This window comes from Neofelis nebulosa, chromosome 6 (assembly GCF_028018385.1).
Source record: "Neofelis nebulosa isolate mNeoNeb1 chromosome 6, mNeoNeb1.pri, whole genome shotgun sequence".
Lineage (NCBI taxonomy): Eukaryota > Metazoa > Chordata > Mammalia > Carnivora > Felidae > Neofelis > Neofelis nebulosa.
The window spans coordinates 126567485-126591822 of NC_080787.1; the positions used below are offsets into that span (position 1 = coordinate 126567485).

The 24338-nt window shown below is 40.9% G+C and overlaps 1 protein-coding gene and 1 non-coding gene across 6 annotated transcripts in view; both read left to right on the top strand.

Annotated features, from left to right (window-relative positions):
• PDE7B (phosphodiesterase 7B) overlaps nucleotides 1–14390 on the top strand; it is a 584524-nt gene extending 570134 nt beyond the window's left edge. For all 5 annotated transcript variants that reach the window (XM_058735376.1, XM_058735374.1, XM_058735373.1 and 2 more), the window contains 4 exons: nucleotides 679–823; nucleotides 2762–2858; nucleotides 7510–7590; nucleotides 11403–14390. In XM_058735376.1, the coding sequence (XP_058591359.1) occupies nucleotides 679–823; nucleotides 2762–2858; nucleotides 7510–7590; nucleotides 11403–11632 (553 nt within the window). In that variant the 3' untranslated portion in view covers nucleotides 11633–14390. The remainder of the gene's footprint in view (nucleotides 1–678; nucleotides 824–2761; nucleotides 2859–7509; nucleotides 7591–11402) is intronic.
• A 9567-nt stretch (nucleotides 14391–23957) lies between these two features.
• On the top strand, nucleotides 23958–24067 carry LOC131515568 (U6 spliceosomal RNA). Its single transcript, XR_009263636.1, has one exon. It is a non-coding gene; the product is annotated as a U6 spliceosomal RNA (small nuclear RNA).
• Nucleotides 24068–24338: the final 271 nt, after the last annotated feature.

Below are 24338 nucleotides of genomic sequence, written 5' to 3' on the forward strand. Positions count from 1 at the left end.
TTAAAATTGCTATGGGTCTTGTCTTCCATTGATTACTTTCTATGTGTGAGGTAAAGCTTTAACTCGCTTATGTTTCCAAAATGTCTCATTTTCCTTACATACCATTTGTCGACTAACATATTGCTTGCCCGTTGGTTTTTAAGTGTCTTAACTACCTATTATTCTTTCTGAAGTTCCAGTAACTTTCTCCAGTCTGTTTTGTTCAATTGATGGATCTTTCCATACCATGTAGTATCAGCCATTATTATTGTCTTCCTTATTGTTACTAATTATCATGCCCTTTCTCTCTCCATGCAAATCTGAATGTTTGAGCTGGCTTCAGCTCTTTAAAAGCACAACCTAAACTTCTGTGATTCTGTCAGTTTTTTGTGTCCTACTTAAGGCATGCATTCAGTTTTTAGACGCACAGTTACCATGGCAACGTGTAAACTACCACAACTTTGTTCACTCGCGATTTCAATCACTCTCTACAGTTACTAGCATAGCTCCTGACCAAAGACAGAAGTGGCGGTGGAGGACAGACTGGCCCTTGGGCTCGGAGGGACTTGACTCTGAGTAACAAACAGAATCAAAGGCAGAAATGAGATTCTAAACCACCTGATGGTGACAGAATCAGTCACCTACCTCAAAAGTATTTGCTTCGTGTGTGTGTTTTCTCTTTCCCTCTTGTGGATGCAGACAGGATATTGAACAGCAGCTGGGCTCCTTGATCTTGGCAACAGACATCAATAGGCAGAATGAATTTTTGACCAGGTTGAAAGCTCACCTCCACAATGAAGATTTAAGACTGGAGGATGTACACGACAGGCACTTTATGCTTCAGGTAAACAACAACAACAACAATAATAAAGGCCCTTATCCTTGCTGAGTAAAAGCACTTGGGGACATGATCGATAATTTTAGTACATGTGAGATGGAGTATCCCCCAGGGTAGAAGTTAGAGCGGTGACCTACTTTATTGAAAGCTCTGAGACACATGAAATTTTTAAGCGGTTTCCAAGCAAGCGAAATCTGGGTTTCATGTCAGTAAGTTGATAATATCTCACTTTTCCTTATCTGGTAACTGGTACCCCACATAGTAGCCCTGCTGGGGAATTGTATGTAGTAAGAATCTACAAGATTTTGTGGCTTGATGTAAAATTGACCACGGTCATACCTGCGAGATTTAGAAATACTGTTTCTGTAACACAAAGATACATTATGTTAACTATGGCACAAACAAAAACTGAAAAATGAGTAGCCGTTCCTTCATATAAAACCTATTTAATCAAACCCTGCTTTACTTCCTGTTACTAGCTAAACTCATATTCTCACAAACATGTGTACCTAGTCTTGCCATTTTTAGACATCAATAAATAAACTATGTTAAGGTTAATTGAATGAACCGAATCGTATCAGGCCCAGTGCTTTTGGGTTCTTTCCACGGCAAGAAGCCATTTGTGGCAGGAGAAAAAGAGGACAAACGGACCTCAGAACTGGAAGTCTGACCTGGTGTCCAAACCACAGCCATTTTCTTGATCTTCCGTTTCCTCTCGTTTTCCTTCTTTCCTCCTGCCACAAAAGACTGGATGGAAGGACCCTGGATTCACGTACATAGACCAACTTTGACCAGGGAAACTGAACCGCGCCTTGCAGACTGAACAGAATAGTGTTTTTTTGTCCCATGCTTTCATGATGCCCCCTGCAGCTGTCCAAAGTGCCCCATCCTTCCCAGGAAATACCTCCTTCCCAGCTGTAGAGCTACGTCTCCCTCCTTTTTTTCCAAACTAGTCTTTCTAGTCCCGGAGTGTCACATCGATCAACCAGGTATCTGGTTTTCCTGACTCCAGCCAAGTTGGGAGTTGCTGAAAGATTTGGCCTGAAAATTTGCATTTCAAAGGGAAAGCTTGCTGACGCAAATGAATTGTAAATGAATTCCCAAAGGGCAGAACCTGGAGGACGCTTCTACCCCTTTCCTACTCTAGTAGTTACTGGCTTCCCCATTAACCAGGAAATAAAGGAACAATCAAATTTGTAAGTTAATATGATTGGGGCTTTCCCAGATGCCAGTGATTCTGTGATGCCAAGGAACTAGATCAAAACAAATAGGCACTGCTGGGTGGCAGGGCACGCTACCAGGAGCCCATCTCGGTGGTTGGTGGGGAAGGGTGAGAATCTACTTTTCTGGGAATTCATGGTAACCCTCTTAGGGTCAGCATTATTGACAAAAGCTGGCCTCCCCGATCCAGACCAGTGTGCGGTAAGCTTTGAGTTAGCTTTGCAAACAACACACTCCAAGGTTTGATAGGACTTAGCTCCCTGGACTGCAGTTTGAGCTTGCTTACACACAGACACGGGCACAGGAGGGCAAATAAATTGAAGCGATACATGGAGTCTGTCAATGTGGCCACTGTGAGAATGAGGTCCAAATGATCTCACTTGAGCCTGACCGGGCCCCTGCGGCTTCCTTGCCCATGAAGGGTGGGGCAGTAGAAGGAGCCAAGCCATGGCTTTCCTTGGCCTACCCACCCCAAGCCTCCTCCAGGAAGCTCCGTGTCCTTGGACGGTGGCTCTTCTCTCCTTCTCATAGCTATAAAGTGGGAATTCTGAATGAAGGTTTTGTGCGGCGGTGAGTAAGTGCTGTTTCCTGAAGAGGCACTCTGTAAACACGGGCTTGGTACCTGAGGCACACTGGCGGGTCGGACAGCCCCTTGGGCTTCGGATACATTTGCTGCTGAAGGATCATCCTCTGACCATCTCTCCCTACCCTGTCATTTCTCAGATCGCCTTGAAGTGTGCTGACATTTGCAATCCTTGTAGAATTTGGGAGATGAGCAAGCAATGGAGTGAAAGGGTCTGTGAAGAATTCTACAGGCAAGGTTAGTACTGATCTGACAGCTGAGTTTTCAGTGCCCCTCTTCCTTTTAGGCATTTATCCTAATAAAACAGGAAATGGCTAATCTATCATGACATTTGTTCTTTCATCAACTCTTATTATCGTAACCTTTCTCTTCCACTCTCTTGCAAACCATCCAGACCTTTTTTGGAAATAACTTAAAAATAAATAACAATGTCTTACTATGTGCAAACAGGTAGTAAAGAGAGGTGATAAAAATGAGCAAAAGTGGGAGATAAATGTGCGTGTGTATGTGTGTAATTTTTTAATGACTTTCCTCTGTGGATATGAGAATGTAAGGGACAGCTTGATTTTTACTCTGACCTTCATTTTAATGAGTTTAGCACAGCCTAAAGGCTAAATGCCATTTGGGGTCAATGTTTTCCACTCTGACAGGACTCAGACTCTGTCTCTAGTCCTTCCCCTGTCTTTCTTAAATAAAGTTAATGAAACAGAGCACAGCTGACCAAGAATTGAACTCATCCTCTCAAACATATTCAGTGAGAAGAGAAATGGCCCCGAGTTAGAGTATAAGTTTTAAGACATTAACCTCATTCAGAAATAAGGCAATGAATTAGCCAACAGGATCTTGACACTGGGTGGCATATTGGCCTTTAAACCCAGCCTTATTTCTTCAGACCTGGTTTCAGTGCTCAGGATGTTTGTTCAGGTACAGCAGTGCCCTGATGTTAGTGACAGGATCGGGTTTGAGAGGCTGAGAACAAATGAAGCCTGAAGTGTCCCACATACCAGCTCCGTGGGGAGGTCAAGTAGCAACGGTGAGCCTTTTGGAGAAGCTTCCATCAAAAGATGTGTCAGGGACATTGAGATGGTCCCAAAGACACAAGACAAAGCAAAAGGGATTGGGTTCATGTGGGGCCAGAAGGCTCTGGCCACTGTCTCTTTCACTCAGAGAAAAAGCGCTCGTGAAGTGCCCACAACCCTGTGTAATTTCATTTCAATTGAGTGTGAGTGGTTAGAAGTCAGAAGATCAGTTCAAGTTGCCTATGATATAAAATCTCCTCTGAGAGAAAACAAAGGAAATATGATGAAATTGGAGCAGGAGGTTTAGATTAGATAAGTATTTCCTTTATGATATAGAAAATACTGAAATGGCAACATGAGAGAAGGGCTAAGATCTTCATGTTTGGAAATCAAACAATGGGACAGGAAAGAGATTCTACTGTGTCCCTTTGGTTTTGACTCAACCATGCAGTTGGCACTGCGGCAGTTTAACCCTTTCATTTGCTTATCTTGTATCCTATTTGGATTATAAGCAACTTGAGAAACAGGCCATGTCACTTGTGCCAAAAATAAGGCCCATGGAATGGGTGTATTGAAGTTACTAACTACGTGGTGTAAATGGGATCAAAGGAAGGTAATCCATAAGATCTCACCAAAACCAGGTGTTGCCCTAATAATATATGCATGTGCAGCATTGTAAGATGGAACAACCTAGAACATTTGTAACTCTAACCACGAAAGGTGAGCTACCATGCACTTTGCTCTGGCATGTCAGGCAGAGAAAGGAATACAGAGAGGGTATGTCGGGTCCTTCTTATTTAATAGCATTATGGTTGAGCAGAAGTTCTGTCTGTTTAGAAAGAGAAAGACCAGACTCTCTGGTCATCCAAACTGCCTACCCTCCATACTGAATTAATTTTTGTAATCCTATAAGCATGATTCACATCATTTTGATTAATCTGATTCTGGCTCTCAGTTTAGGATTTGGGTTTCCACAGATTGCTCATAGTCTTGGCCAAAGTATCTTTAATGGTTCTTGATGTTGAGCAAAGGAAAACCTTTAAAATCAAGGTTGAGGAGATAGCAGAAAAGAAGATGAAATCCCATGAATTAGGAAAACAGCATTAAATTCTGAGAGCAGAGATTAGGATTCTATACATCATTCGACCCCCTCCTCTCAATGTTTCAAGGAAGTGGAATCTCTGTCCTTTTGTAGCTATGAATTGATATCGTCTCAATCCACCACGATTCCCAGAAGTTTGTATTGAATATCTGCCTCCAGCCTTGTGTAAACCTTAGCAAAACTGTTACTTTCCCTCTCTACAAAGCCCCATTGAGGCAGTCACGAAGGACACAAGAATTATAGTTAATGTTTAATAACCTCGAAAAACTAGGAAGTAAATGTCCTTAAAGAGCGAAGTTATGCAATTTCCCCTTTGTATTCTCTACACTGATGAACAAAGAATCTAAAATACACAGTGCTTTATAGGTACATGTTGAATAAGTTAATGAATAAATGATCTAATTGGGTGATCTCTAATGGTGGAGGTCACGGGAGAAGATCTGGTTCTCAGGAAGGCAGAATCTGAACTGGGTACCGAAGGATGCGTAGGGTCCTGTATTTTCCAACAGGGTACTCATGAAGCACTTGTGATTAGAAAATTTTAAATTAATTCAACAATTAAATTCAAATTTTAGTTCTTAGTTTTATTGATCAAATTGCAAAAAAGTAACTGTAGTGGGCAGTGCAGAGAACATTTCTGTCATTACAGAAAGTCCTTTTGGGCACTGCTGGTCTACATAAGGAGGGGTGGAAATGGACAAAGGCCCTGAAAAGGGGACCTGCTTCACAGAACAACTTGGATCCACAGAAAATGAGAATGTGAAGATTTGTGGAGGCCCCTGAACACCAGGGGCCAAAAATGAGTTATTAATAAGTCAGACTGGAGTCAGGCAGAGTATAAGTAGGGAAAAAAGATACTCCAAGAAAGGAATAAACAGGATTTGACGCCTCAATATGGAGAGAGAATGGAAGGGAGAAATCAAAGAAGATTCCTCTAAAATGTCAAGCTTGACTGAAAAATCATAATTAACAGAATTATGGAGGAAAGGAGTAGAACCCATTTTAATATTAGAACTCATTTTAATATTAAATGGCGTCCTGCTCTGTCCTCAGAAGACTATTATCATCTCACTTCCCTGAATTCCTCAGGTTAAGCCATGTGATTTCCTCACATCAGTCTTGAGAATAACCAGGCCTCAGGGGACCATGGGAGGCATGGCTACAATCTTAGAACAAGTGACAAATGTGTGGCATCTTTTAAGTTCTAGCTCAACGGTTAAGTGCAGACACATTGGGTGCAGACTTCGTAGGTTGAAATCCCCCTTTTACTAGCAATATGACTTGAGTGAAAATACTTCCTTTCATCTCAATTTCCTCGTCTGTAAAGTGGGCATTATAATGAAGTTGTAATGAGGATTAAATTAATTAACATATGTAAAATGCTTAGCATAGTGCCTGGCACATAGTAAGCATGATATAAATGTTACATTTATATTGCCTGTGGTTTAGAGGTGTACATTCACAGCTGTGAACTTAGCTAATGTTTCTGAGGACTATAGCTTCTCTACTGATTAACCAGACTGTTTTCCCAACGCAAAAATTACCCATAATTTTTCATCCCCTGCAGGACTGATAAAGTATTCTGATAAAGCTTTACATGGTACATTTCTTCTTTGGTCTTCTAGCTGACAAAGGCATTAAAAAGAAATACTTGTCTGATTTTTATACTTTTTTAAAGCTTAGTTCCATTAGGTGAAACTAAATCAGAATAAAAGATAAGAAACTTTTAAGAAATGAAACAAAGGAACATAGGGGAAGGAAAGGAAAAATAAAATAAGATAAAAGTAGAGAGGGAGACAAACCATAAGAGACTCTTAAATATAGAGAACAAACTGAGGGTTGCTGGAGGGGAGGCGGAGGAGGGGATGGGCTGAATGGGTGATGGGCATTAAGGAGGGCACTTGTTGGGATGAGCACTGGTGTTGTATGTAAGTGATGAATAACTAAAATCTACTCCTGGGGTACCTGGATGGCTCAATAAGTTGTGTTCGACTTCAGTTCAGGTCATGATCTCACATTTCATGAGTTCGAGCCCCGCATCAGACTCTCTGCTGACACCTCAGATCCTGGAGCCTACTTCAGATTCTGTCTCCCACTCTCTCTGCTTCTCCCCCGTTCAACTCTGTCTCTCTCTGTCTCTCTCTCAAAAATAAACATTAAAAACTTTTTTTAAATAACTAAAAATAAAATCAACTCTTGAAACCAACACTACCCTATATTTTAACTAACATGAATTTAAATTTAAAAAAAATCTTTATTTCTGATTAACTTTGTAGCTACAGACCAGGATGTTCCTCAAATGAGATTTTCTAGTCCCTCTTCTCTGTCTCCTACCTACTTACTATTCCTGGTTGTTCAGAGGCAATCAGACTAGGGTCAGGCAGAGTGAAAGGCAGGGGCAGCATAAAATCTTTTCTCTTAACCTGTTACTTAAAGCCAGAACTTCCATTTCATGTAGGAAATTGCTCATTACTTGTATCCTTGTTTTTGTATATCTTGGTCAAAGTTTATTCTAGTCCCAGAGCGTACCTATTTACAAGGAACCTATTGTAAATGGTCATTGACGCTCTGATATTTTAACTTTTCATGGAAATTACGAGAGCAAGGCAGGGCAAGTGGGGTGGGGGGGGGGAAGCAGTTCCTGATGAGAACAAAGCAGTGAATGGTAATTCTCAGAATAACTTCTTTGACCTAGAGGGTTAAAAGTAGCAACTCATTTTTTTTTACAAATTCTAGATTACCAATATTTCTTCTTCTTTCTTCTTAGGTGACCTTGAACAGAAATTTGAACTGGAAATCAGTCCACTATGTAATCAACAGAAAGATTCAATTCCTAGTATACAAATTGGTGAGTTGAATTCAGTTTTAATTTTAAACAAATACTTTTGGCATCTCTGCTAAGTCACAAAGAAAAGAAGATCTACCCACAGCTTTTGAAAGATCCAAACTGGAGGTTTAATGAAGAGCCGAATCCAAATAAACACTCTAATCATGACTAATCTACTAGGTAATTACCAATGGAAAAATTATGAAAAACAGGGTAACGGCTTTGTTATAGACCCTTAACTAGCCTGTATTAAACTTTGTAATTCAAAATCAAATCAAAACCAAATAGCGTAGAAGGAAACTAATAAGCATCATCTATTGGCTGCTGAAGAGCAGGTTAGTTCATACTCTCTCTGGGACTTGAAGAGTAGAAAGCCGGCAGGATCAACCTTTAGGACGCTTCCAGTCTGGCTCACTACCCTTCACCCCCTTTGCAATCCCAAGAGCCCATGCTCTGTGAGCTATGCCATCCCTTGTGGCCCCGGGTCCCATGCTTCTTGACTCCCCACTTCCAAAACGTATTTTCAGTCTTATTCTCAAGTGCCAATTGCAGTAAACTGTTAAATTGTGATGTTAATGCATCTAAAATAATCATTACTGTAAGTTATGCATCAGATCATTACACAAGTCAAACTGTGGAAATTTTAGGCACATAGGAAATATTTTTGATCCAGTAAGAATTTCTATCAGCTCTTAAAGCTCTCCACCAATTCCACCTACATTCAAAGCAAATCTTTTCCTGGAAGTTCCTTCCATTTAAAACCAAACTCAGCGCTTTAAATTTTACCCATAAACTACAGCCCTCACATGCACGAGTCCTTGTTTTCGCCAGTTCCCACAGACCTCAGAGAACTTAATGTATTCACAGTGCTGCAGACCTCTGCAAAGCTTGAGACTTAAAGCCTCTACTTGGAAGAGAATGGGGCATCAGGAAAAACAAGCTGAAAATTAAGAAAGCCAGAGCAAGTTAGTCAAGTAATGATATGCCTATAATCACTACGAGTCAAGTCTAATCCACGACAGAGTCATAAAGTCATCTTCAGGAAATAGAAACCGAATTAATCTGGTTACGAAGATTTGAATGACATATGCAAATATTAAAATAGATATGTTGAAATTTTGGGATTATTGGTGAGCCATTTTGTTATCCAAATTGCCCTTAGTATTGTCATGGTGTTTTTACAATTAAATTGATTCTTCCACCCAAAAAAGGAAAGGGTGGGAGCATTATAAAAAACAAAACCCGGGAAGAATCCAGGGTGATAACATAGCTACAGAGTTGCTGGGGCAGTGGGGGAGGGGATCAGCATGAACAGAAACGCAGCCTTGGTCCCCTTGGATCAGATAGTCTCCTCCGGTTGCTTTAATTATGGAGGTTTTGCAGATGTGATCTGCAAGGAGCAGACCCTGTCCAAAATCTTAACCCCACGGCCTCGTTTGTTAAGCTCTGGCTAGAAAGAAATTTGCCAGGCTCCTGTTAAGGACATTTTGTGAAAAGCATTCACATTGTTAAGCACACAACCTGGATTTGCAAGACAGACCTGATTTTAGAGACTCTACCCTGTTGTTGTCATGAGAACACACTTATTTTGTCAGATCCTATGTCCTGGTTTTCAGCACAGGAAAATGTGGTTACCATAGATACCTGTTTTTAAAACGGGGTGGGGATTGGCTGAATAGGAAAATCTCCTGGATGCTACATTAGCACACCAATAATAAAGAGAAAGAGAAGGTAATTATAAAACAACCCTTCCTACATAAATCTTTCTCTGTCTCCGTTCCACACCTCCCAGCTCTGTAGGGTCAGTGTTGGGAGGTGTGGTGTGAAGGGATAGACGAGGCTAAACTGGAAAAATCCAAATAGAGCCTAATGGGAGCTCTAGGCTTCAGCCCCCCCAGACGAGGATTTTGCCAGCAGGTCCTAAGTAATGCAGCTCTTTCCTCTGTCCTGATTCTCCCTGGGATTGAAACTGTCCCCTCCACAGTGAGAATCTCCTGAGTGCCATCTCAGGTTTAGATCTGATTTTCTGTTTAAGTAATTCATATCAACCCAAGAGGAAGTGGGGTTAAAAATCTCTTTCCCTCTCCATCAAATTCTGCGTTTTTTAAAAAGAAGATATTAAATCAAATGAATCTCTAATTGGTGAAATCTATAGAAGGAGGAAGAGAAAGAGGCTTGCCTTCAATCCCTATTTACTCTGAGGCCATCATTTCTCGCTTCCCCCAATTCCAACCCACCAGGAGGACAAAATCCAGACAAAGTCAGCCCATCGCTTGCCTAGAAGAGAAAGGTTAGCACAATGCGCTGGGAACGGGTAGAACAGGTTCCCAAATCTAATCGTGCAGAAGCCATCTTTCCTTTGGAAAACTGCCCCCTGGTGTCTATTCAGGCTTCAAAATGGCTCTCCTATCTACTAGGAAAGGTCTTTATATTGGACAAGTAGAAATCCAGAGGTATAATTTCAAAGTAACTTCAGGAAGAAAATGAGTTGATGTTGAAGTACCAGATTTTTAAATGTTAGATTTGTAGCTTTTTTATATTAAGGTAAATTTTATAAATATTCACACTTTAAACTTTAGAATAGCATAATTTTGTGAACTATCTTTAATATCTAATCTCTCTTAAGGTGGAAGATATTAGAAATTAAATATAGATGTTGTGAAGAAAATGAAGAAAATTCAGGAATAAGAAACAAGAAAATTTAAGAAGGAAATCCTTACTTGCTGACTCCCTATATACCATATCAAACTACAGAAGTCACTAGCTTAAACTTGGATTATCTAAAATGATCTCATAATATTTAAATCATATTTAAGATGAGATAATGCAGAAGTGTAAAATAATATTTTGCATTTCTGCATCCTTTTTCCGTCTCTATAGCATCCTCAAAGGCCAAGTATCTGCTGTTTGTTCAATAAAAAGATCAAGTCAAGCCTTTATAATGTATGCCCTTGTAAACATTCGGGGTCAGTTGTTGGAAAGTTTGTTATGCTGAAAAACACTTGTCTTTTCTCCCCACACCTATATTTCAAGAACATACAATAAGACCTAAATATGTCCAAGTTTGTGATGATTCCAATAACTCCAGCTTAGACTGAAAGTCCTTCTCTGCTTTAATAAATCATGTTTAAAATGGAAAGCGCACTAACATTGAAACATGATTAGAAAGCAACGAGTCTAAACTAATTAAGAGAATAGAGATATCTAATATCAACCAATTTTATCTGGTCATTGAAGTAGGGATTTTATGTGCATATTGAAGATGAATGAACTTCTATTTACCTACATTTAGTGGTTAACATAATTGATAGTAAGACAAAACTATAAATCAATACTCTTGAAAAAATATCCTACAGGGTAAACATATGAATTCTTCAGATGGTCTAAATCAATGATGTGGTATCATTTGCCCTTTCCTCCCCTCCCCCACCCTCCCTCCTTAGCTCCAACACAGACTTTTTCCTACCTTTCTCCTTATATGTCTTTCTCCCTCAGCAAATAATAAGAGCCAATATTTATTGAGGATTTACTGTGCACCAGGAACTTTCTAAGCCTCTCACCTGTGTTGTTATTTCATTGTCATAACAACCCTGTGGGTTTGGCACTCTTCCTAGCTCCTTTTTACAAAGGAGGAAACTGAGGCCCGAGAGGTTAAGAAACGAGCCCAAGGTGACATATCTGGTGCTCCTAAACTGAGGATAGGGGCCATCTCATCTTTTTTTGCCTTCACTTCTCTGGGTCACAGACAGAGTGGGGTCCCGACTGGGTCTGGGAGGGAGAAGACGTGGGTTTTACCGCCTTTATGGAGCTGAGCTTGGCCTCGCCTGTTCTAGGTTTCATGACCTACATCGTGGAGCCGCTTTTCCGGGAATGGGCCCGTTTCACTGGAAACAGCACCCTGTCGGAGAACATGCTAAGCCACCTCTCACACAACAAAGCCCAGTGGAAGAGTCTGTTGCCCACGCAGCACAGAAGCAGCAGTGGTGGCGGGGGCAGCCCCGACCATGCAGGCCAAGGGACCGAGAATGAGGAGCAGACTGTGACCAAAGGCAACGCCCCGTAGTCCCAGCCAGCCTGCCCCTGCTCTGCACACGGAGAAGGAGAACCTCCTTGAGCAGAGGCCTCCTGACAGGGTGAAAGCTCTGAGGGGGTTCCTGCCAATAAGCCCAGCCACCTCGTGGCTGCCGTCCTGGGGCTCTTTGGAATGCTACCCTCCTCTATTTTCCTGCCTCCTCTCCTCTTTTCGAGTGTACAGAAGCCATCCGTCATCTCAGCACTAGCTGCCGAAATAAAGCAACTCCATTTAGGAACGTGGGAGCTGATGAGGGGCAGGCCTGCCCCTCCAGGAGAAGACTGGGGAGTCAGAAAGAGGTGCTTCTGCCATGTTCCCCTCGGGCCCTGGGTCCCACTGTGACAGGTGACCGTCGCTAAGGCCAGAGCATTTTAGTGTTAGCCATCTGACTGCTGATCTGCATGACAAAAACACCAGCATCTTTGGAGCTCCAAGGAGATGGGTCTTGAGTGCGAGCGCACAAACCAGAGCGTGAGAGAAAGTACCTTCTATTTTAATAATAATTCTTATGATAAAAATAATAATAAATCTTTTTAACTTTTCTATTTGATGCACTAGACAATGGATCTAAAACTTTGGACTAAAAGATTACTCAGTGTACCCAAACTTGAACAGGGGGTTCATAGTTTTTTGTTACTGACTTTATGCCACTTTGGGTCAGAGCTTCGGCATCTCCTCCATGTAAGAAACCACGTTTCCCATCCCTTCCGAGGTGAAGGTGCTTACAGTTCGTTCCTTTGCACCATTAGCCAATCTGTCTTTTATCAATAACTCAGATTCAGTGACACGTTTATATGCACACATGTACATTTTCTGTAAATACCAAGCGCTACTGATTCCCATGCCAAAATACATGAGTATTATGGGATTGCTACCTGTATAAACAATGGCACTGTGAACAGAATACTGTTAGTTTTAATACAAGAGAATGCGTGTGTAAATAGGATATAGAGTTTATTAATATACGATTGTTTGCAGATAAAGGCCTTAACTTTAAACGTCTTTCATCTTCTGAAAGCTGCCCAACGTAAATCCTCACAGATATCCCTCCGAACTGCCTTCCCATGTCCCTCTTTCTGCTTTCCGGCTAAGGTCACAAACCAAAACTGAATAAAGTCTTTGAGGAAATATTTTGGAAACTTCACATGCATTCCGCTTGAGACCATAGTGTTTAATCTATGGCACCAGGCACCGTTTCCTCAGCTTAATGAGACGTTTCAACAAGCCTGAAGTCACTTTTCAACACAGCGATGTTGCACACTCTGTTTTAACAAGCCAGCTGATTAGCTTGCGTTTATGCGACTCTTGTCTTGGACCATGGCGGTGTGTCAGCCTTGCAGGAGACATGGCAGGTCTCGCAAACCTTCTATGACCCTGTCACCTAATCATCAGGGAACTTCCTGCTCTCCCACCACACTCTTGTCTGTCATGGCTAAAGTACCAAAGCACCTTTGGTTTATGGTTGGCGTGCATTTCTTTGGTGTTAATAGTAACTGGATTTTTCTTTTTCCTTAATTTCATGTGAGCAACTACCTAACCGTTTAGCTGAAGTTAACATTATCTAAGTAAAGAAAACGATTTCGGTTTTCTGACCGAATTTCTCTTTCCGGCAGGTCATTGTGGTTAATTGCAGTTCTAGCGAACGGAGTCACCTTGGCATTTTGTTAGCAGTTTTTCTCCAGACACTTGGCCAGAAAACCAGTTTGCTACAGCATCCTCCTCTAGTGGCTAAACTCTGTGCATTCAACCTTTTCCTTAGAAGTTCGAGCATAACTAACGTTAGATGAAAATTGGCATGTCCGTTTCTTCTTACCTTAAATCATGTTGAAGTGGGAGGACAGTATTACGATCATTTCTGCCACTATCAAGCTGTTTGGCAAACTACAAAATGACAGCTCTCATTTCCTACGTGCAACTGTCGTGGGGGTTTTTTTCCTCCTAACATACCCATGAAATGTTAGAAACTTGACTGGTTTGTAATACGTTTCTGTAGCGAGACTGAAGTGTGCAGAGTTAAGGTTTAAGGGAAATTTTGGAGAGTTGGTTATATTTTCATTAAAGTAAGAGAGATTGTCAGATGGTACTAAAGAAAGTGTGAAAACCTCATGAAATGGGTGGGTGATAAGTTGAAATTGTTGATATGGGTAAGAGAGAAGTTGTGAAATCTTAACACCAACTTTTTTTTTCTTTCCATAATAACTATGAACTGACACATGATTCTTTGTTGCTTTAATCCTCTGAAGCTCTCAGCTTGGTGAGGCCCCAAAAGAGAAAATGTTGAATGTATTCCTGCTTCCAAATCTCTCTTACTTTGGTTTGATGGTGCAGAGAGGGCTTCTGAGTGGTCTGTGTTTAACGTTCAGGAGATCAAGTGAAGGAAAGCAATTGTCGAGGACGATACAGTAAAGAAAGAAGACACTATTTAGCTACTGGGGCCTCTATCTTGGGTTTAGGAAATGGACTTTGTGTAAATTATATTTATATTGTAACTTAAATAAATAAGATTGGAGGCATTTTTAGTAGTTCCAGGTTTATAGGACAAAAGTGTCTATGTCACTATTAGGTCTTGAAGAAGAGCTCACAGAGAAAACTACCAAATGCCCAACAGTTACATCTATGAAGCAGCTACTCGTACAATAAAAATCTGAAGTAAAACGAGACATTATGCATAAACTAGATGCATTTTTGTCCTTCTCTCAACCATCTGGAGTTTTCTTGAGTTCCTCATGTGCTGGCAAAAAAAAAAGAACGTGAAAACTTTTTTCTTGCCTACTAGTGGCTCTCTTTCAATAGGAGGAGTTCAATTACTAGTTAAGACACAGCTGTTGGATCGTCCATGGATTTTAAATTTATATTCTTCTGGTCCACGGACCATCAATAGTTGACTTACCGAGTTTAATTCTGTCATTACATGAGAGGAAAGGAATCAAAGGGCTATTTTTAGTAAGTAAAGTAAAGATCAAATTAAGAAAGAGAGAATATATATCACTGCCAGGCCTGATCGTCAAAGCCTGCTTCTCCTTTAACAGCATTCGTGAATAGGCAGAATCCTGTTCATGAAGCCCTGACCTACCCGTAACTCCCTCTAGGCTGAGTAAAAATCCTGCTGTTTCTACTTGCTTAAGGCTTCCCACAAAGGCATTTGGACTGTGTCCTGCAACACTGTCTTCAGATAGTGCTTCCTACAAAACACAGATTTGTTTTGTAATCTTCTCATGTTAAATCAGATCTGCTCACTGATGTGAATTTGATTATGAGCTTGTGTCTCACTGTATTTCTAATGCTTTGTTCTTTTAAGCAAACCCTAAAACTTGTGTTGTTTTGTGTACACATGTGAGATTTGGGGGGAAAAAAAAAAAACCTTGTGAGTTTTGCCCAAAATGTGACCTAAGTATACATTGGCATGTCTCAATGAATAATTAAAAATAAAGATAATTTCTTAAAAACATCAACGTATGAAAATATGTTGATTCTCACCAGGGAGCATATTACTAGCCAACCAATCAGATTCAACAGAAAAGGTCCACTGCTCAAGATGGGAAATTTTTGAGGGGAAAAAGACACACAGGTACAGATACATGGTCTCCATGTGACCCACTCTATTTGGGGCTGCAGAAGTAACCATGTCCATGAAAGTATCACTTGGCAGTTAATCCCAAATTTGGGAAAGAGGGCTCTCTATCACCGGTCAGTTCTACACTTCCCCTGACTCCTGATATTTTTTCTGTTTCACATTTGTCAAACTCATATATGAGTGAGAATGAGGTAAAGACATAGCAGACTTAATTCAATAATTACTTGTGAAAAATATGGTCTCGCATTTCAGGACCGGAAGCCATCAAGAACAATAGAACAGTTCATGCAGGACGACTGAGTACCCTAAACCCATCTGGAAATAGAGGAGAAAGGAAAAAAAAAAAAAAAAAAAAAAAACCACCACCCTTATTTCCCAGAAACAACCTTGTATCTACATACTGTTCTCAAGTCCCTTTTATTTAAGATTGGATTCAGAATCTCATTAATTCCTTAATGCTTCCCTATGTCCGAATATAAAGCCACTTTTTCACTTGTGGATAGTCTATATCATAAAATAAAAAATCAAAATTGAGACCTCAATGGTTTTCCAAGTAAAATTCAGGCGTGATTTTCAAATGTACCCGGGAACCTCGCTGAAACATTGTGAAATAAGTCAACCCCGTGTGAGTGATTGAATTTTGATTTGGCAGATATGGATTGAGTACCTACTGTGTGCCAAAAGTTGCACTAGATACTTGGGATAAAAAAAGGCTCCATTTCTGCAAGAGCATTTAGACTGTGACAAAGACTGGATTGCCAGTGAATGCTTCTTAGAGAATCTGCGAGAACATCTGTGGGGATTCAACCACAGCCAAAGCGTTCTCCTGACGCACAGCATAACAGAACACAGATAATCTTTGGACACTGTAGGGGCCAAGGGCAGGCTGCCCCAAAATGTTCCACTTCAACATATTGGTCATTTTATTTTATTTTTTCTTAGTTCAACTTTATTTATTTATTTATTTATTTATTTATTTTAATTTACGTCCAGATTAGTTAGCATATAGTGAAACAATGATTTCAGTAGATTCCTTAATGCTCCTTACCCATTTAGCCCATCCCCCCTCCCACACCCCCTCTAGCAACCCTGTTTGTTATCCATATTTAAGAGTTTCTTATGTTTTGTCCCCCTCCCTGTTCTTATATTATTTTTGCTTCCCTTCCCTGTGTTCATCTGTTCTGTGTCTTAAAGTCCCCATATGAGTGAGGTCATATGATATTTGTCCTTCTCTAATTTAGCTTAGCATAATGCCCTCCAGTTTCATCCACGTAGTTGCAAATGGCAAGATTTCATTCTTTTTGATCGTCGAGTAATACTCCTTTGTATATAAGTGTATTGATCATTTTAAATAAAAGTCACTCAAGTGACAGCCTGTGTAAGAAGGACACTCAGATCCTCCTCTGTCCCCATGAAAAGCAGGAAATAAATCTCCCATTTGAGAGGTGCCCTCCCCATACCAAGAGATAGAGACATCCTTGTCACCAGAGATGGGAAATTTAGAGCCAAGAAGGCTGTATAAACAACCTTTTTTACTCTTTACTAATTTGCCACCTCAGCCCAAATTCTGTTTAGCATCCCTTACTAACTGAAGCTTCCAAAGTTAAGTTTTCTTCATTCTGCCAACTCCTTGCAGATTTATTGTCTCTTTGTCTAGAGAGTATAAAACTGCCTGCCTTGGTCATTTCTTGAGGTCTCCATTTCATTATTGGGCCTCCATGCGCACGTAATAAAACTTTAGGCTTTTCTCCTGTTAGTCTGTCGCATGTAAATTTAATTCTTAGTTCAGCCAGAAGAACCTTGGACCGAGGAAAATCTCTTCCTTTCCTTCAAGACGAAAGGGGGTCCCAACCTTGATTCTGTCACTTATTCATTCTGTGACTTCAGGGAGGTTACTGAACCCCTAAAAAATTATTTCCAGACAGTAATACCTTTTATAGTATTGTGGTGGCGATTAGAAGAGGCCGTACCAAAGGCACCAAGCACTGCCTCTGGTACATGGTAGGCTGTCAAGGCATGCAAGTTCTCTCCTCATCAACGACGAGAAGCTTGGCAAATAGCCATTCACACATGGGTAAGAATGTGAAGAATGTATGGGGGGAAAATACAGTAGAGAAACGCTGGTGATTCCATGTTAGGAACTCAAACTCATGTTTACTTTTTTTTTTTTTTTTTAAACAGATTGGCTTATTTATTTGCAAGGTTGGGTAAAAAGATTATCCCTTCAATCCGTTCGTTGCTCAAATGAAAACACTGGGTCAGCTGCAGACTACCTTTGCTTAGCCTTCTACACTCTAGAGGGGAAGGTACTGGATCTTTTGTTTGCTGTTCTGTCAGACGTTTCTGTGGAGGAAACAGCTCCCAAAACCAAAGTGAGAATCATTTATCTCCCTTGTATCTATGCCACCAAAGTGCTAATTCCGGCTGGTGATGGCTCTGGTCCTCTGTGTCAGGCCCTGGAAGGTTTGCTGGCTCCACAGGCTCCCCTCGAGGGCACACGAGTGGATGCCTCTCGGATGCACACACCTCACATTTCCAGACACATTCTCAGCCATTGCTCGTGGTCTGTCCCGAACAGGACGGAAAACAGAGGCACTTCGCAAGTAACACCCTGGCAGAGAAGGGGAAAGACTCAGTCCTGCCTCCACGAGCATATAATGGACATTTGAGTAATGACTAAACAAGAAGCTTTTAGCTACAAAACAGTCTGCGATGGATTTTTTTTTTTTCAATTAAGCCAGAGATATTATTAGGAAAAGTCTAAGTTTTAGCTGATATGATTTGAAGATCCACTATTGCCTTCTCTTAGTCATCCAAGCAACAGTGTGTTTTTGATTCAATTGCCTGAAATGTTTTAAATTCTAGTTAATTAAATGCAAGATTTAATCTTAAAGAGTTTCCCCCGCCCCCCCCCCGCTTTTTTAAAAAGCAATGTAGCAGAGTTTTAAAAGTGTGGGCTTTGGGGTCAGACAGACCAGAATTCAAATCCCTCGTGATCACTTGCTGGTTAACACCAGGCAGACAATTTAATCTCTCTGAGTTTCCATTTCCTCACATGTGAAATGAGAGTGGCACCTACCTTCTTGTTGGTTGTGATGTCAAAATTAGAAAACATGCATAAAATATATAACGTGGTTTCTAACAGAGGGTCTTCAACAAATGTAAACTACGCCATTTAAAACAGGGGTGCCTGGGTGGCTCAGTCGGTTGAGCGTCCAGCTTCAGCTCAGGTCATGATCTCGTCGTTGGTGAGTTCGAGCCCCACGTCGGTCTTTGTGCTGACAGCTCAGAGCCTGGAGCCTGCTTCGGATTCTGTGTCCCCCTTTCTCTCTGCCCCACCCCGGCTTGTGCTCTGTCTCTCTCTGTCTTTCAAAAATGAATAAACATAAAAAAAAATTTTTAAACAAACCTACAAAGTGAGAGTCGGGATATATCTTTCACTTTCTCTAGGTTGTACAATTTTTGTGTAAAAGAAAACACAAGAAGCATTAATAGACTTTGGGCACAATTATATCTATAGGTGACCAGCTTGACCATAAAATAACCCTTATAAAATGCGGACAAAATATTATAAAAATATTTCTAAAAGAAGACAGTGTTCTTGGGGCACTAAGGATACACTGATAAGACCAGGGAATATAAGGAACTGTCTTTTCTGATTATAAAGTAAATACTCTTCAGCCCAGCCAGAGAGGACTTTTAATCTAAGCTCTTCATAGAATTGATGATACCACAATCCTGGCTAGAGAAAAGGTTTAGTTAGTAGACAAAACGTGATATCTTGTCAAGTTTTCACGAATTCCACTCATACCCTATAAATCCTATCTATAGAAGTTTCCAGCGGTTTGTCCCCGTGCAACTTCCTCAGATCCTTCTGTCTATAGACAGCAGAGGCAGACAAGTCAGTTATGGTCTCTGTAAATGGGTGACCCTAAAATAGATCCTGCTCCTTTAAACTAACATTTTCAAAATTGCTTAAAAATGTGTGTGCCAAAAGTTGTGTAAGCATTACCTGGAAGAAAAAAAAAGTCTTCACAGCCAAGGAAGTTTGAAGAACAATGGCTTAAGCACACAGGTTTCCTTTCTGCATAGTTCTCAGAGCCTCCGATATGCTAATGGACATCTCAACAAGATGATGTGGATGGCCTTATTGGTTTGGATCTAATATCGGTTTCATATCATGAAGTCTTCCTTGACCACACCAAGCCAGGATGATTCCCCTATTCGTCATTTTACTGCCCTAGTATTGTTATTGACTATTACTTGTTATTAGTGGGGTGTGTGTGTGTGTGTGTGTATGTATGTTCTGCCCAGCTTGAGATGTAGTATAACATTGTGGTTAGTTTGCCTGAGTTTGTGGATGATTTTACCACTTACTAGACGTCTGACCTTGGGACAAGTTTCCCAACTTGTTGTGCCTTACCTTCTGCAATGATAAAATGATAATTAAAGATGTGGCCCATTTCATAGAGTTTTTGAAGATTAAAAAAGGGTTCATGCACGCAAAGCACTCTGGGCAGTGCCTGGCTCATAGAAAGCACTCAGTAAGTGTTGGCAGAAACCAATATCTCCCTTGCCCCTGCGTCACCCTCTCAAATCAGATTTGTAAGTTCCTTGATAACAGGATAACCATTTTTTAAGTAATTCTCCTATAATACAGCACAGAAGGTCCTGAGTAAATACTTCTTAAATGAAAGAATATATTTCGATTGATAAAGTGAAAATCCTATCAGAATAATAAGCTAACATTTAAACTCAAACAAGTAAGTTCCAATTGCAACAATAAATGTCCAAATAATTTGAATGTAGATGTTGTTTTTCAGGTACACAAATTGCTACCTGACAATTTTCTTCTAAGAACATGGTTTTGGGGAAAAAATAAGTTTTCTTCTCCTAGTTTATGAGTCTACTCTTCTGAGTGGTGGGGACAAAGATCAAGTCCCCAAAGGACTTGAGGTCCAAAGACATCCAGATTTTTCCCACCCAGCTGGAAAGGCAGCCTACAAAAGGACCACTAAATGGCTTCCTTTGCAAGGAAAACAAAAGTCCCCTACTGCATTATTCAATCCAAGAGAGACGAATCCCTATCCTCATCTTTGAAAAGGAACATGAATCTCCTATTTTATCCTTGTTACAAACACTTGAGATCACACATGACCGACACCTGCACTTCTTCCCAGGAAGCAATTTACATGTGCATTTTTAAAATTGTCAGGAAAGTAAGCTAATGAACTAAAGTGAAGGGTCAGGGTTTTTAATTATTTACTTTTTCCTACTTCTCCCTGCTACATTTTTGTTTGGACCTAACAGGAGATTCAGACTTCGCACATCAATGGATTTTCATCCACAGAAAAAGCTTATAAATGAAAACAAAATACTGATCATGTCACGTACTAGCATAGTGAGAAGTATATTCTGTAATTACAGACAGATTTTCAAGGGTTGACCTAAAATGGGGAACAACAAAAAGTTCTGATGGACCTTTCAATAGTTAGGTTGTGTACCATGCTATGAAATATTTCCTCGGTGCTTCCACTGACTTTAACTTTTAAATATGTATTCATCATCCCATGAAAAGCTTTTCGAAAGATATCCTTTTGTGATGAAGCTTTCTTTACCTTAAACTCGAATGCAAAGGTTGAGATATTTCTTCACTCTGTCGACCTTTTGTAACCGCAAATTTCCAGTTCTTAAGCATGATTCAGTGAATGTCCGGTCCCACCAACAACCTACGTAAGCGACAAGCACATCTCCACCACAATAATCATTCAGGTTATCATTGCACAGGCGGTGGACAATGAGGCACCTGGGGCACCAGCACCAGCCTTCAAGCAGCATGAGATGAGAAGAGCCTTCAGTGGAGCGAGGTGATCCACAGAGCAAGGGCTGTGTGCCAGAGCCTCATTCTGCTACCAAGTTGAAGCGTACGAGCACCAAGGAAAATTGCCTTGGGAGTGTGGACGAAGGTGGAGAACCCGACTTGAACATCTAACATGTCTACTGCCTCTTAATAAAGTTACGTTTGGGCTAGCAAACAAACCTGGAGCAAGCAGTTAGTGAACATGATGGTTCCCTCTCTGTTATATTCAGTGCTAAGTGTTTAAGGAACACTTACATTTCTTTTTATACATTGTTGGTAAAGACTCTGAGCAGATGTCAAGTAAGTCATTTACACTTTGTCCATAGAGGTTGCAGCACTTGTAAGAAGTGATCTCTGAGACTTAATCTCATTTCTAAAACAGTCATAATACAGCCTATTTTGCAAATGGGTAGTGAGGATTTGAGCTCGTGTATGTGGAGTGCTTTACACAGTGTCTTGCATACTATTGACACTTAGTAAATAGTAGGCATTATCCACCAAAAGCAGTGGTGGTGCTGTGTTCCATGTGCTGCAAGAGATTATTTAATTCTTCTCCTAACTCAGATGAAACTGTCAATGGATATAGGAAGTAAGGAGGAGACCTGACTAGGGGAGTAAGCTTATATTGATTTTTCTCCAACATGTGAAGAAAATAAGCATTTAAGAAAGAATACTCAAGATGAGACAAAATTGCCACCCTCCTTGTGTATGAGTCTCCCAGTGGTGCTGTAACAAATTACCGTCAACAGGGTGACTTAAAACTTTATTCTCTCACAGTTCTGGTAGGTAGAAATCTGACACTAAGGTGTCACCGGTGCCACGTTCTCTCTGAGGTCTCCAGGGAAGAGTCCTTCATCACCTCTTCCAGCCTCTGCTGGTTGCCAGACATCTTCCATGCCCCTCGTCTTCTAGCAACATAACTCCAGTCTCTACCTACAGATTCACAGGGTAGTCTTCCCTATGTGTCTGTGTGTCTGTCTTCTCATCTTATAGAACCAGTCATGGGATTAGGGTCCACTCTTATCCAGTGTAATTTCATCTTAACTAATTGCATGTATAAAGAACTTATTTCCAAATGAGGTCCCATTTGGAGCTTCTGGCTGGACATGAGGGTTGGGTGGGAGGGGAATTATTCAGGCCAGTACACCTTGATATTCCTCACTCATCTACTCCCTCCTTCACCTCACCTCCCCCCTCAACACACACACCCCATATACACAACATGCACATCTTCCAGATTTCTCCTGAATGATGCTATGGGGATAGCTTCCTTCAGGTTTGAGGTAGGGTTGTTTTTACATATTTGGAGATAAAGTCTGGGGAAGTCTCACAGAAAGGAGGATCGAAAGAACATCTTCATTTCTTTCTTCTATTTTCTTTCCTTACTCATTCAGCTCTGCCGCAGGGAAAAAGTTTCCGAAATCCCACTGGCATCAGCCATCTGGAAATGACGATGTGAGTCTTGTTCCATATTTCAACTTCTTCTCTCTCATCATCATCAGTGTTTCAGATGTTTCAATCCATTCATTCATTTATTTGACAAATATACAAGATGCACCGAGTTTGTGTTAGGCACTGGAGAGTCACTGTGCTTACAGTTAAGGTAAACAACTAAAGAGAATTCATAACCAGTGAATCATTACAGGTGAAATAAAAGGAGAAGTAGGAGTACTATGGAAGGTCATAGAAGGGAAGCCTAACACACTGTGGGTCAGGAAGAGAAATCAGGGAAGTTCCCATGGAGGAAGAGATGCCTCAATGGAGATTTAAATGTTGAGTGAGGAGAGGGGAGAGAGAAATGTTCCAGACAGAAGGGACAGTCATTGAAATGTTTCTGGGGGTGAGAAATATCAAGGCGCGTTCGGAAACTGAAAAATTTGGGGGAAAGGAGGTAATTCAAAGGAAATATTTAGATACTTGTGTAGATGATAAGGAGTTAAAAACACACGAAAATGGCAAGTGTGCCAACTCCCAAGGAGATTCAGAGAGCAGGAGGACTTGGAGGTGAGGGTGGACACACAACCGTCGTGATAGGAGCAGGAGGGGAGGAGCAGGTGAGGTGCACAGTTGTTTGTGGAGGGAGTGTGGGAACAGGCTCCCTCAGGGGCAGTTTTGACCAGGAGATCTTGGCATACAGCCAACTCTACCTCTTCCTCTGGGGCTCCAAGCCCAGCAATCCTACCGCTATCAACTCTGTGTGCAGTCTGGAGGCAGTAATAGGGTCTGTAACTAACACTTTGCAAGCCTCCTTTGTACTGTGTCCCCAGAGGCAGCTTGCTGTTGACAAGGAGGGCCATCAGGCCTGTAAGTTTTCCCGATGAAATGGAGATGCAAGACAAGTTTGGAAAAATAGAAATCTACGCCCAACCAATCAAATGGGCCACCCTTTTTTTTAATGTTTATTTTTTGAGAGAGAGAGAGAGAGTGAAAGAGAGACAAAATGTGAGTAGGAGAAGTGGGGGAGGGGGGGAGAAAGAATCCCAACCAGGCTCCACAAGGTCAGCCCAGAGCTTGACAGGAGGCTCAAACTCACGAACTATGAGATCATGATCTGACCTGAAATCAAGAGTGGGATGCTCAACTGACTGAGCCACCCAGGGACCCCAATCAAATGGGCCACTCTTCAATGATGGAGAACACCATGGAGCAGCAAAGAGCAAAAGCATAAGCTGAAAGGTAAATTATTTTTTTAATAAATACTGTCAGTCACACACTGGAAATGCAGACAATCTTTCTGTAGAGTATAAATCAAGAATATCCATATTTTAATCTCAATACAGAATCCGTGTCCAGTGCCTGGCCACACTCAGTTCAGGGAGAAAAGAGTGCCCAGAAAACAGCTAGAAAAAGGGGCTCCACTCAAGCCCTTCTCCATTGGACCAGCGTTGGCTTGTTCAGTAGCACACATACTAAAATTGGAATGATGCAGAGAAGATTAGCGTGGCCCCTGCACAAGCAGGACATGCAAATTCGTGAAATGTTCCATATTAAAAAAAAAATAGCGACCATGAAGAAAAAAGATACCATTTGATAGCATCCCTGCTGCACAATGATTTCCTATTAACATTTAAGAAAGAGACCATTCTTAGAATTTGAGAATTTGCTAGAAAGTAAAATATCTTTTTGTCCCTAAAAGTGACTTTGTTGTCCAGAAGCCTCCAAGCCTTCCTGGAATTTTTATTTAGAATTCCAAAGAGTTCCATAAAGACTTTCAAATGCAACCACATCTTCTACTAACTTTATATGTGGGGGGCTTCTTCCTC